Here is a 14,167-nt window from a genome sequence, read left to right as displayed (position 1 = left end):
AGAATTCACTAACTTACAAAAACTAGAATTGACTGCATTTAGTCCCAGCCTGAGTCTTTGACCAAAACCACCTCCCCAGAGTCCCACTGTCTACATTCAGCCTGCACAGGAGGATGTAAATAGTGGAGGGTCTCACTGGGCTTAGGGCAACATCCTGTCCTCCTAAATCCAAAGCCCTAAGCTCACACAGCCTCGTGAAAAACACTGTCACATTCTTCATGAGAAAAGATGGGCCCTTGCTTTCAGGGTAATGGCTAGCAATAATAACTGAAAAATAATAATAGCTATAATAAGAATATCTAACATTTACTAAGCACTTGTATTGTATATTTAGTATATTGCGTGTACTAACTGATTTAAACCTTGCATGTATAGATACTTGTCACTGTCCCCATTTTATAGATGGAGAAACCAGGGGCAGATATATGCCATAGGTAAAAGTTGAGTACAAGGTTGCACATAAGTAGGAAAGATCTGATTGCAGCTAGTTCTAGTCTTGGGGTCCTGTTCTTGGGCAGGTCCACCCTGAGGAGCTCTACTCAGGATACTGCAAAGCAGGAATTCTCCAACATTTGCAGGATCAAAATTAAGTTGTTTGGAATGACCATCCCCAATGCACCCTGACATCCCCCCCAACTCAACACACCCCAGCTCAGCTTTGCTCCACCCACTCCCAACAGAGAGATCGAGGCTCTTTACCTACCCAGCCTGTGTCTCACTTTTGTGCAGTGGTTCTCCTGGCCCCAGCTGCCTTTCCCTTTCTCTCCATTGCCTGTTCATCCCAAGGTCGGCACCCATCTCAAAGAGTCCCTTCCCCGGGAAGCTTGTCCAGACTTGCTAAGGGCCATCCCACTGCTCCTTTACAGATTCCTACCCAGAAAACTGTGGGCTCGCTGAGGCCAGGGGCTGCAGCTGACCATTTTATAACAGCAGCATTTAAAAGCTCCTATGTAAATATGTCAGAGTGTTCATTATCTGCTTATTGTCGCATGCATTCGTTTTTCCCTCACTGCTCAGCACTTATAGACATTAAGGACAGCTTTGACACTAATTAAAATTAGCAACTTAGCATGACACCTCTGTTTGCTAAGAAGACAGTTTTATTCATTGTGTTTTGCTTTTGTAACCAGCAGCCTTTTGGGCCTGGTGCAAATCTGTGGCCTTTCCTTGAGGACGCCATTTGTTCCTTTTATGTCTTGACTCATCACATATTGTGGAGAGTGTTAGCTGAGGAGCACATTTGCTTTATGAAAATGTTACCAAATGCTGATACCATAAAGAGGAAAGCACCAGATGTCTGTCTGCAAAGAAAGCAAAATCCTCGTTTGTGACGAGTCAGGGGTAGCCAGGGCTCCCCAGGCATTTCCGGGCCTGGGGTTTGGCTCTGCATGCTCCCTTGGGGCCTCATAATTGACCCCCACATTCCATCTCAGTCATCATTCTGGAGAAATTTGTCAGCTTTACTGCTGATCTGTGCCTGGAAACTGGTGTCCATTAGTGTTCCCAGTTTTAAGCTGAGACACATTTGCTGGATAATTTTGACCAAAATAACACGTAGGATTGTATGCTGTCCTGTGATTGATTTAATTTTACTCTTTCTCTGAGCTGTCACGAGTTTCTTAAGGTGCATACAGTTGTCAGTGGAACAGGTCATTTACAGTCAGAAATTATGTAAACTTACCAACTGAAATAATGTTTTAATGCCCAACTTAAGGCAAGGGGTCATAAAACAAAGCATTCTCTGATGTGTGGTAAGGAATTGGAGGGGAGCATGTTCTAGATAATGGTAATAATAAAGACTGAGGATATCAAGGCCTCTGGTCAAGTAGACTTGAGGGTATTTTCATAAAATGCAATTTTCCTTCTGGTCACGTTAAAAGCAATGTGTAATACGTTATCTATTCTGGGCAAATGTGTATTCTCTTTGCTTTCTGTCATAATTCTTTATTGCATTTGGCAGCAAATGAGCTTCTAATATTAACATTTAGAGAGAGAATAAAAAGAACTCATAGTTCAGAAGTCATAGTTGCACATAATTTAAAATACTAACTCACCAAAACCCCCAAAGCCTAACTTCACTTGGAAAAATGCTCTCACTGATATGCCCAGAATGAAAAAAATCTTACAAAGGTTAGAATCCTGCAGGGTTTAGTGAGAGGATCCTGACTTTATCTGCTGGGTTCTATATTATGAACACCACACCCGACAGCTGCTTCCTCCTGGTAACTCAGTGGGAGCAGTTCGTGAAAAAGCACATTGAAGAGTGGACCGGGGCTGGTGGGCAGGACCCGCCTGACTCTGAAATTCAGGGAGACAGGAGTGAGTCGGCTCGCTGCCCAATGCATCTTTGTTTTGCTCCTTGCCCTTTGTTCATAATCAGAGAGAGATTTCTTAGCATTGTTTCTGCAGACCTCTACGGAGGCCCCAAAAGCATCAGCAGCTTCCCCGCTTCCACATGATTCCCAGAGTTTATTGTGAGCCCGGACCACGTTGCCCCTCTACGGAGGTGCAGAATCCTAGAGAAATCCCCTTGTCCACCCAGATAACAGTTGCGTAGTAGCAACAGTTGTAGCAAAACAACCTGGTTCAGAGGTTCAAAGACAACTGCATTGATCATTTTCCATTTTTCCTGTTTTTAATGCAACCTAATAGTGGTACCCATAGAATTATAGCCACTTTTAGAATAGATGACTCATTGCATGCCACACGTCACAAATCCTGTGTCCCTCCTGTGCAACTTTTCAGTTCCCTTCATCCCTTCCCCACCCCCAAGATTGCTCACATGTTTATTTCCAAGAATAAACTTGTTTGACTGAACTGTTTTTAATATTGTTTTGAAACGAGAATTTGTGTCCCTCTGCATTTTCACAAGCAAGGCTCAAGCTTGGACTCAGATGTTATAGGAAGGCAATTTTCCATTGTTTCTGACCATGTCTAGCCATGAGACCAGAGGTGACTAACACCAGGGTTTCCATGTGCTCTGATATTTATGAGTTCTTTTTAGAGGGTAGGTACACTTTTAATTTTAAAAAGAAAAAGAAAACAAGAGAGGATTATTGTGAGGTTGAGCCAGGTCACATTTTGTCACTTGAAAGTGAAATTGTAACAGAGTCACATCAGACCATTTTTACAGGGATGACTAATGGTTTTCTTCTCTTTCTGTTCCAGCCACACCAGCTATCCTTGGCAGAGCATCCCAGAGTCTGCAAAGAGTTAATCCAGGCCTAGGGACAAGTAAGAATTTCAGTCCTTTTTCTGTCATCAGTGATATTGTCCATGCTTTACCGTATTCAAGCTACTATTTTTTTCTCTGCCTTATTTGAGATTTGGTACCTGGATAAATGACTGATTGAATTTGCATAAATAAGCAAAAGTATATATACTTTTAAAGGATGTCTTTTTCAGCTTCTCTACAAGAGGGCTTTTTCATCTCTCTAATTTGCTTGTCTTTAGAGGTTAAGTAAAGCCAAATTAATGTGAAGGGCAAAAAAAGATAAAATAATTGTGGACCAACAATTCATTTATTGAATTTAGGAACTGCCTCCTTTTACAAATCGTGTATTATGTTGTCAGTATGATTTTGAGATGTTTATTTACCTAGTGCTCTCATTGACAGTAAAGCTTTCCCTTCAACCATATCGTCTTATGATCCAAAATTCTGCCTTCAAGCGAGCTCTTCTCCTTAAAACGCCTTTGCACATCACCCTCTTGTCCTCTGACAATTTCCCCTTCATCCCTAAGACTGAACTCAGACATCAGCTCTGTGGGGACGCTTCTCTACGACTTGCTCTGCCTCTGTGCTCCCAAGGAACTTTGTCCACTGCTCCATTAGAGATCCACTTCATGGTGTCTGAGCGTATATTCTGGTCCTGTGCGCAGAACTCAAACCCTCCTGTTTTAGAAGCCTCTACCATGTTCGTCTGTTCCCTAATAACCCCCTGATATGAGGGGTTAGAAAAGGGGTGGCTTTTTAGTGATGTTTGGGTTCTCCCAGCCAGTATTTTTCAAAGCCTTCACGCAGCAGATAATGTAACTTACTGCTACTTTCTGCAAGGAAATGAAAAGGAATCAGTTAAGAATGTCTTCCTATGTATAGAATGGTGGGGTCACTGTATTGTGCACCTGAAACTAATATAATACTGTATGCTAACTATACTGGAATTAAAATTAAAAACTTCAGAAAGGAGAATGTTTTACTGATGTGCATGCTCCGCCCTGCATTGGTCTCTCCTCCACACACGTAGGACTCTGCTCCTCACTTTCCCTGGAGGGGTCGTACGATTTTTCCCATTTTCTTTGTAAAGTCACGCTGGGCCTCGTTGCAATACAACCTCTGGGTATGGCAGATGTGTTGAAGAAAGTCCTGCCAAGTCATTTGGCATATGTTGATTTTCTGTCTTTGTGATAAGCAAGAATACCAATTACCCTTTCTCTGTGATATATCACAGAGATACTGACCTGCCCACACAAGGCAGAATACTATCCTTCTAGCTTCTCCTTTTCAAAAGTTAGCTCCCCTCCATCCCAGGACTGATTGGATAAAGTTACTCCCATCCGTGGATGTGGCTACCAGTGCACACTTTTCCACAGTGCACATGCTTGGACACAGGGCCACCTTTATCATCCAAGCATCTCATTGAGATGCCACAGACCCTGGTGCTCTTATCACCTCCCTGTCACTGTATCCCAAGCGTTTAATTCTTTGCTAGGCACCCAGCCCTAACTCTGCACCCCGGGGAAGAAAGACATGAGTAAGATATTGTCCTAACATCAGCAATCTCATATTCTCACTCAGGAGATAACTTCACACACGAAGCTGGTGTTCAGCGTGAACTGTCTGATCATTACGCAGTTATAATTCATACATTTCCTATGTGCATTTTTCTAAATTCTCAGATTCAAAGCAAAACCCCCATGGAGGAAAAACAAATTACACCCCCTCAGGGCAAATTCCAGGCAGAACTGACCTAACATACATAGATGCCACCACACCCCGCCAGGCCACCTGTAGTTTATTCTGGGGCTATTGTAATAACCCCTGAGTAGCAGTCTCCCTCCTCTCCCCTTCTCCCCCCTACTCATCTCTCCCTTCTTGTATCCACCTTCCTCTGCCAATGACAATTTTAAGAACCCAACATATCACTCTGCTCTAAACAACTCAAATTTCAAACTTCAAACCTACCCCAAGCCACTGAAATCCAACATCCCTCATCCCCGCTTATAAGTCTACACTACTTAGTACTCCCCAACAACACTGTGCTTTCCCTCCCCTGGGACTTGCTCATTTCAGCCCGTCTTCTGGAACAATCCTCCTTCCACCTCACCCTGCCCGTAAATATAAATCCTGCCCGTGTTTAAGGCTCAGCCAGAACACAGTGCTTGGCCCAAAGCAGTACTTCCCTTCTCCATGTTCGTCTTCGAGGGAGATCATGCTATTTTATACCACTTTTAAGGAATATATCAAATGCTGCTTTGCAGTAGAGCTATTTGCATATTTCTCTTATCTCCCCATCGGGACTGTGAACAGCTGGATCTTATTCAGAGTTGTGTAATTCACCGGGCCTAAAACAGTACCTTGAACATGGTACCTTGAACGGTACCTTGCATATGAATTAATTAAATGGAAGCACCCTTCATAGCTCCCTGGTTACCCATCCTTCTCCACATTTAACAATTCCCACAAGCACCCCTTGTTATGGGGCCTCTGGGCTGGCTGGAACCCTCATGGAGGATCAGATCTCCCCACTTGTGTTAATTACACATTAATTACCCTGTTCCATTGTGGAAAGGACTCCTAGGAATCAAATGGTTTATACTCCGAGGACAGCTTCCTTACAGGCAAAGGTAACAGTAGAAGAAGGGTATGCATTGGTCAGGGTCTGACCCAAGTGTGGGCCTTTTTGTCCCCTCTGTGAAACACAGATGTTCTTTGTCTCCAGATTTAGAATCACTGCCTAAGTGCCTGCCAAACACCTCTGTACCAGGAAGCCCAAAGTCTTCTCATGATGGGTTTTCTATAGTAAGCTAGTGATGTAGGCACATTCTAACTGTTTGGACGCCTTTAACCATCAGTCCCCAGGTTCCACTTTAGGTGCGGATTGTACACCAAATTACATTGCTAAGCAGCATTGACAGACTTATATATCCTGCACATCTTTCTGAAAGAGATTTTGTTCTCTCACTTTTAAAAGCCATTCCTTTTCACTGAATTTACTGCATATTGCTGTGAGGGTGTAAATTTTGTGATCAGTGGCATTTCCACCTGAAATTAAAATGAATATCCAACCGGAGGAAAGTATTGAAGTTTCATTGACTGGCATTTGGAGCATAAATGAGTCCAAGATTTTATGAAAATGGGCATTCTGAACATAAACATAATGACCGAGGTCAGAGTTAAGTTTTGAAAGGATTCCAAAAGATTATCATCTTAGATGGGCACAACAAATGAATTGCTTACAGTTTTATAAGTTCACAAACAACTTCCTTCACATCATAAGTTACTTTTCAATAGAAACATGATTATGAGACAGAAGTTTGATACAGTCATCGTCACCTTTACATGTCCTTATCTTACGGTCTTAGCCAGACTCCTGTCCTCGTCTGCTAATTTCTCTCTGTTACCTCCTGCTTTTCCCTATTCCAAGCCATCCTGCTCTCTGCTCCCATGTTCATTCTTCCTGCCTACGTCTCATGCAGTGATTCTTATGCCTGAACACCTTCAGTAGCCCCCCACTATTTTCTACCTTATGAAGAAGCTCATCTCCTTGGCATTCAAGAAGGTCCATCATGTGGATCCTAAGTGCTTTTCTAGCCTTATCGCCCTTGTATGCTATGGATACCCACGTTCGTGTCTCTGCTTTTCCTGCTTCATTGTATCTATTCCTAATAACCCCTTCACCAGAACTTCCCTCTTCTTTCCTCTGAGTCAGGAACATCCTTCATGGATTGTTCTCTTTCAGGCATATTTCAAATATCACTTTATCCCCCAAGAGGATGAGTACTTCCATCTTGGAATCTGTGTAGGCCTTCCTTGCTTTCTCTTAAGGAAAGAGTATATAACACAGTACTTTTCAAAACTCAGCCTGTGGAGCAAGATAGCAAGACAGACTGTTTAAGTCCCAGATCTACCACGTACTTCCTGAGTGATCTTTCCTAAGTTTCATAAGCTCTCTGTACCTTGGCTGTTTGTTTTTTGTTTGTTTGTTTGTTTGTCTCTACAATAGGGGTGCTAACAGTACCTACCTCATAGCTGTTGTGAGAATTATAAGTGTTGATATATTTAAAAGACTTAGAATAGTATCTGGCCCCATGGTGTTTATTGTGTTCTCTCGTGGCCCTTATTTTATTCCAACAGGTATTAGGATTGAACTGGATGAAATGTCCTATACTCAGCTTTATTTTGGACCTTAATATCATGTCATTTGTTTCAACCTAATGGATTCTTGTGTATGCTTTCTATTCCCTTGTAATAGACTATACTGTCCTCAAGGGTAGAGGCTCTATTGTATATGTCCTTGTCTCCCACAGTGCCTGACACATGCCAAGTGCTTAATGAGTAGTTTCTGGATTTTGAACACACGCACACGCACACATGTAAAAAAAATCCAGGTTTTCCCTGATAGCATAATTACTCTTTGGCTAGCACAGAGCACCTCTATGCCCTCCAGCAGGCATTTATGAAAGGAGAGGGACAAATATATACAGGAAGAAAAATTTCTCTTGTCCATTGCTATAAAAACGTATAGTCTTTCCCAAAAGCCTTCCACAGAACCTTAACTTCAGGTCATGGGACTGGTGTCGTGCTCTAGTCTTAGGGTATGTCACAGGACCTCTATGTCATCACTGTGGTATTCTGTTGGCACTTCAGCCACTGAGGGAAGCGTAGCCCCACTCCTGCCTGTGACCCATCATTGCCCCCATCCAAGCTGAATGACCCTCTCAGCTTTGAGCATTCTTTTTCATCAGATATTTTCAACTTTATGGGCTTACTAGCTGACAATAGGGCTAAAATAAGCACAACACAGGGGCGTGTGTCAGAGCAGGGATGGTATCTGAGAATCTGCAGGATTTACTTCTAACAAAGAACTTGAGCTTCAGACATGCTTTAGAGAGCAGTTCTGACAATGGGTTCTGAAATTAAAGCTGACATTGAATTCTTGACAGGCTACTGTTTATAAATAAGTCAGTAAATGATTCAGTAAGTAAACACAGATTATTATGATCCCTTTTAAGGAAACAGTGTTTATGTTGGCTCTCTCTTGCACCCAGACTAGTGGTAGCCCTTCCTGACTCATAGCACTAATCTCTAGGTAACGCCAAGCATCCTACAGGTACTAGTTACACCCCCCCCTTCCTTGCTTCTCTGAAGTACGAGGAAGACAGACAGAATTATGTACTTTACACAAGACGAAATGGAGGTGCAGAGAAAAGACGTTCCTAGACCAACAAGACCAACAAGAGAGTAAAGAAGATACTGTCAGTGAAAGTACTTTGTATCTCTCCCAGGATACGCAAAATAAAGTGTAGACAATGCGTATTATTGATAATTCAAATAACAGTGTTCAATTACAAGGCAAAATATGGCCTTGGCAGTGACTTTTTTCCAGCCCCAAACACCCAGACAATGCCTGCCGTTACTCCCCAGCTGTCCGTGTTTTATCATACACCGTCCTGTTTTCACATGTAGTTGTTGGGAGATAAAGAGTCTTTGTAAGATAAATACTAGGTCTTAACTTTTTTATCCTTCCTCAATTCCTAGCAATTTGCTGAGCCACAGTCGGGGGTAGGTAGACATTTACTACTTCATCTACAAGAGAGCTGTTCTCTGTGCAGATGCATCAGCCAGTGTTAGCGGCACTGTGGGAGTGGGAAGTAAGCCTGCAGCTCAAGGCCAGCCTCCTCAAGTACTCGCAGCTCCTTACTGGTTATAAACATTTATCAAGGTCTTTTCTTTCTTCTGGAACCCAAACAATAAGAAAGTATTTAGAAATCTGTGGACATAGGCCTCTAAAAGCCTTGAATCTTAGAAGTGACTGATTTTTTTTTTTAAGTCTGCAAAGGATGACTAAGCAACTCCCTAAAAATCCCAGTGGGCCCTTTGTGTGCTCTATACACCAATTTCTAGTTTGGTTTCTCTTCCAAAGCATAACACACATTTTTCAAGGATGAAATCCAAGATAAACGTTCTTTCACCCTGGGTGACCTCAGTGGGTGGTGAACACTTTTTAGACTCTAGAAAGCTAAAGCCTCCCAATGTTGGTTGTGACCTTGGAGTTCTTCTAGCCTGCAGCCTTCTGATTCACTGCTGAGTTCTTCAAAACCAACTCTGTAATTACCGCTCTCAAGAGAGCTCTGGCTTCTGCACACAGGAGCCTCTCTAGGGACAGAACCCCTGAATCTGTCATTCCAGAAGAGCCTTTGACCACACCAGCTTCTAGTTGTGATGAACAGTTTCTTCAGATAATATACACGTGTACATTGGGGGAAAAAAATTTGAATTTGTTACGTAGATGTGCACTGATTTTAATACAAAGTAATCTATACACTTAGACGATACTACATCACATTTATAAAGATTCATGGAACTCAAACACACATGCCATTAAATAGTAGTTCAAATAAGAGTATGCCTCATGGCAAATATATGCAACATGAAATAACATATTTAAGTAAGAAATAACTCAGGTGATTAATTACTAAATAAAAAATATATCACTTAGAAAAGAAGTTATACAACTTTCAAAGGGCTTCTTAAAATATATGATTTCGGGCACCTGAGTGGCTCAGTCAGTTGAGTGTCTGACTCTTAATTTTGGCTCATGTCATGATCCCAGGGTCATGGGATCGAGCCCCGCATCAGGCTGTGTGCTAAACATGGACCCTGCTTAAGATTCTTTCTCTCTCTCTCCCTCTGTCCCTCCTTGACCCACCCCTCTGAAATAAAAAAAAAGTTTTAAAAAAGAAAATGCCAATATTCCAAAAAAAAGAAAAAAAAGGTATGATTTAGGGGGACCTGGGTGGCTCAGTCAGTTGAGTATCTGACTCTTGATTTCAGTTGAGGTCATGATCTGAGGGTCATGGAATCAAGCCCTGCTTTGGGCTGTGCATTGCGTGTGGAGCCTGCTTAAGATTCTCTCTCACCCCTTCTGTCCCTCTCCCAGCTTGCATTCTGTCTCTCTCTCTGTCTCTCACTCTCTCTCTCTCTCTCAAAAGTATGATTTATAAGAAATTGATTTGCATGTAATTTGCAATCTGTGATACAAAATAAGCTATTTTCTTTTAAGGTCAACAATTATTTAAACTACAGGTTGGCAAACTATAGTCCCCAGACTAGATGCTTGCTTTTGTAAATAAACGTGCCTGTTTGCTTCAGATTGTCTATGGCTGCTCTGAGGATAGACTAGTCATCATGTTTGTATCGGTTGTTGTCTCTTAGTCTCCTATAGAAAATTATTTTCAATTTGATAACTGACATTAATCAGGATACTAGATTCACTATATGAATTTACTTCACAGTCAATTCTTCTGAAATACACTATATTGTAAAGTAGATTAAAAGTATCTTCTAATCAATGTGGACATGTGGATTTAATTATTATTATTATTGGTGGTGGCAGTGGTGGCATTGTTATTGGTACTCTGTCAGATGAAAGCATCTGTAAATGCTCGGTGATGGATGAAACAGGCAATAATTTGCAACTCAACTGTCTGCATACATCATCATTTTCACATAATACGTATCTTCTGAAGAATTATAGTCAGTATATCACATGGCTCTAGTGTGAGGGCAAACCTGACTTTGCAGGTCTGTAAATCTTTTATAAACTGACTGCTGCCACTGAATTCCAGCCAAAGAATAAAGACAGAAGACTCTCTTGTTAGGAAAACGTGTAATGGAAGAGACTCCTAAACCTGAAACCTCACAGCATCACCATCGATGTTAGGATTCGGATGAATAGCCTTCATGAGTCCTCGAGGTATTCTCAAGTAGCAATCGTGTGTTTACTCCTACAGGCTAACTTCTGATTTTTCATGTTTTATGGAAAAGCAGCCTTGAACACTTCTTTATTCTCTCTTAAAATTCTTTAATAAATAAGAATTTTCAAACTCCAAATTTGAATTAATGGGAAAGCAAATATTTGCAGGCGAGCCCATCTGTGGTCTGTGCTGTCGGCACACGTGGCTATGTGCACCTGTCGCTGTGAAGCTCCTGCCAGGCAAACCCCAAAGAAAGGGAGAAGCACCTGGATAGCATCCTTTCCGCTAGTGAAGCTTTTCTGTTTCTGAATTCCAAAAGCATTTGAAGTTGCCCATCTTTTGCATTAAACTCAAGTGGCTTGTGTACACCTGGTGTCTTCCCTTCTAGATTGTGAGTTATTTTGAGAGCAAGGACATAGTCTTCCTCATCTTTATATGCTCTGTCCTTTCCTTCACAATTTAAACAGGGCCTTGCACAAAATGGGAGCTTAATATTTGTCAGACTGATATCATGTGGGAGTTCCAGGAATTACCTGAGAGCAACTGCTTCTAGAAGGGAAGTGGAGGGAGAGGTGTTAGCGAAGATTATCATGATATTTGAGTTTAGCATCCCAATTCCCCCTACACACACACACACACACACACACACACACACGCACACACACACACACACACACACAGATGAGTAACATAACTGTTTCCTCAAACTTGAGAGCAATAGATACATTTTCCTCTTCTGCCATTTTTCTTTCTCATGGGGAAGAGAAGAAGGTCCTACGGAAGCCTTGGAAATATTTGCTCTTATCAGACAGTATTGGTTTTGGCAAACTCTTATTAGTTCCAGTTGATGTCTTAGGCTATCTGATGAGGACTTTAGGGTTTGGGAGTGGAGACCACAGGTTGCCTTCTGTGTATGCCCCCAGCATCCTGCCAATATGCCACGAGCTCCAACTTACCCAGCTATAAACGAAGGTGTCAACAGCTGTCTTTAAGGGTCATTGTGAGCAGCAAATAGGTACATAGAAAAATTCCTGGCACAAAATAGGTATGGAATACTTGTTAGCTATTTTATGATCTTTACTACTGCTGTCACTGCAGAGTGGTAGAAAGAGCGGTAGTGGCCTGGGCCCCCAGAAGTACCCTCCCCCCCTCCTGACCCCACTCACCAAAGCTTATCTCCAATTTAAGTTCATTTCTACTGGGGGTGGGGGGCAGTAGGAAAGAGGCTTGATCTTATATAGTATATCTCACACCTGAGATATACTATATAAGTATAAGGGGAATGTTTGTATCACCCAGTTTGAGAAAAATTGATTTAACAAATAAATTTTAATGTTATGGACCTGTCTTTTTCATTCTGCTTTAATCTCTTAAAAAAGTGCAAAACTTAATTTCATGGCCTGCGAGGCCCTCGTCCCAGAAGCCCTGCTTTTGGGTCCTGCCACGAGCACCGCCATCTGGACTGCCTGTTTAAGCCAGGGAAGCAGGGGGCATTGGAAGGGAAGCCTGAGGGGTTTGCCACACTCTAGACACCAGAGGACAAGACGTGGGCTCCGGGCAAGAGCCTCTTCCTAAGGAAGAGGGTGCTGGGGAAGAGAGCAAAAGGGCAGCCTGAAGCCCAGCCTACTTGCTTCGCAGGCAGGATTAGGTAAAATGTTTGGCACCTAGTGAAATGTTACTGCCTTTCCTTCCTCCTTTCCCTGAAAGACTGTTCTTAGGCATAGACAAGAGATGAGGCTGTACAGATCACCAAAGTGTGTGTCATCGAAACAAACTGTCTACTTTTCCAAAAAGCATCTTTACCCCCTACTAGACTAAACTCAGTCCCAAGGAACATTTACTATCAGGATGATTCATTTGACAATAATCGTGTGCTGTTTTATTGTTAGGATTCTCTTATATGGAGTCACTAACTTAAAATTTGTTTTTGCTTCAGGAGTTCAGCTCTAAGGAGGCTTCCTGGATCAAATTTCACAGCCGCAACAAATAATACATTAACTAGTGGTGACATACTCAGGCCAGCACCTATGACAGCCCATTCAACTCACGCTACAGGTGAACTGTGGCTGTGCCGGAGCATTGGAGCAGGAGCTCAAAGGAACAGAAAGAGGGGGGATAATTTCCACCCTACTTCATGACACCTCACTATCCCTACCCACTGTCTCCCCCTATGCCCTACTCTAAATACCCTGACTTTCTTGGATGAAGGCAAAAATTGTGAATTAGATGAAATTTTTCTTTGGTGCCTTCCCCCAAATTTAGTTTGTGACTGAACAATCTTGGCTAAACCATGACTAAATAATCTCTTAGGGTATAGTCAGCCTCGATGTGAGTTTTCAAACCAGAATAACACATGCCAACTCCTTCCTGCCCTGCATACCTCCCCCTGTTGAGGTTTTTATAAAAGCAGGTACCTTGTTATTAGTCATCAATTATTGCCAGGACAAGAGAGGAGCCTCCAGCTCCTTTTGGAGATACCCAAAGCCTGGGAGATAAGTATATCAAAAAGATACCTGGGGAAGCTAGGCTGCTAAGAAAGAGAACAACTAAGAAAAGAAATAAAATATTTTCATATGGACAGAGTCTGGGATGAAAGAAGCAGCCTTTTCAGGCAGCTGAGTGAAAGAAGCAAACTGAGTCCAGAAGGATTAGAAGTCTTAGGAGACCAAGATTTCCCAACTACCAAAAAAAGGGAAGCTCAGCTTTATTTGGGCTGCAAAATGAGAATTCCCTTCAAGTGAGATCATATGATTCATCGGACAAAAGCTGGTCTCCCTCCCCTGTTTGAGCCCATAAATCCTTTCCTCTACTCACACCGCCTTGACCACTGTCACCACCTCTAACAGTTCTAACGTACCTCTTAAGGGATGGCCCATAAATATTTTTTTCTGGACTACTTTCTTTGAAAAACAGAGACCTGGAGATAAAGGGCTGGAGGCTTGGTTGGTGCATCCAGAGCCACAGCCACAGACTAAAATCCTAACAGGATGTCAATATAAGCAGGTGACTAACCCTTCAACCCCCAAGATCCTAAAATGCTGGTTCTTGGTGAGTGTCTCCATCAGAATCACCTGTGGACATTTTCAATAAATACAAATGCCAGAGGTCTCCCTCAGACCTGCATTGATGGAGCTCGTAGGTATTGTATTAGTTTCCTGAGACTGCTGTAACAAAGTACCATAACCCTGGT

General features: G+C 42.3%; 1 protein-coding gene across 5 annotated transcripts in view; it reads left to right on the top strand.

Moving 5' to 3' along the window:
- The window catches only part of GHR (growth hormone receptor), a 274,390-nt gene that overhangs the window by 195,495 nt on the left and 64,728 nt on the right, over nt 1-14,167 (top strand). For all 5 annotated transcript variants that reach the window (XM_030330534.1, XM_030330518.1, XM_030330540.2 and 2 more), the window contains one exon: nt 3,169-3,234. In XM_030330534.1, the coding sequence (XP_030186394.1) occupies nt 3,169-3,234 (66 nt within the window). The remainder of the gene's footprint in view (nt 1-3,168; nt 3,235-14,167) is intronic.

Source organism: Lynx canadensis, chromosome A1 (genome assembly GCF_007474595.2).
Source record: "Lynx canadensis isolate LIC74 chromosome A1, mLynCan4.pri.v2, whole genome shotgun sequence".
NCBI lineage: Eukaryota > Metazoa > Chordata > Mammalia > Carnivora > Felidae > Lynx > Lynx canadensis.
This window is presented reverse-complemented; position numbering and strand designations above follow the sequence as displayed.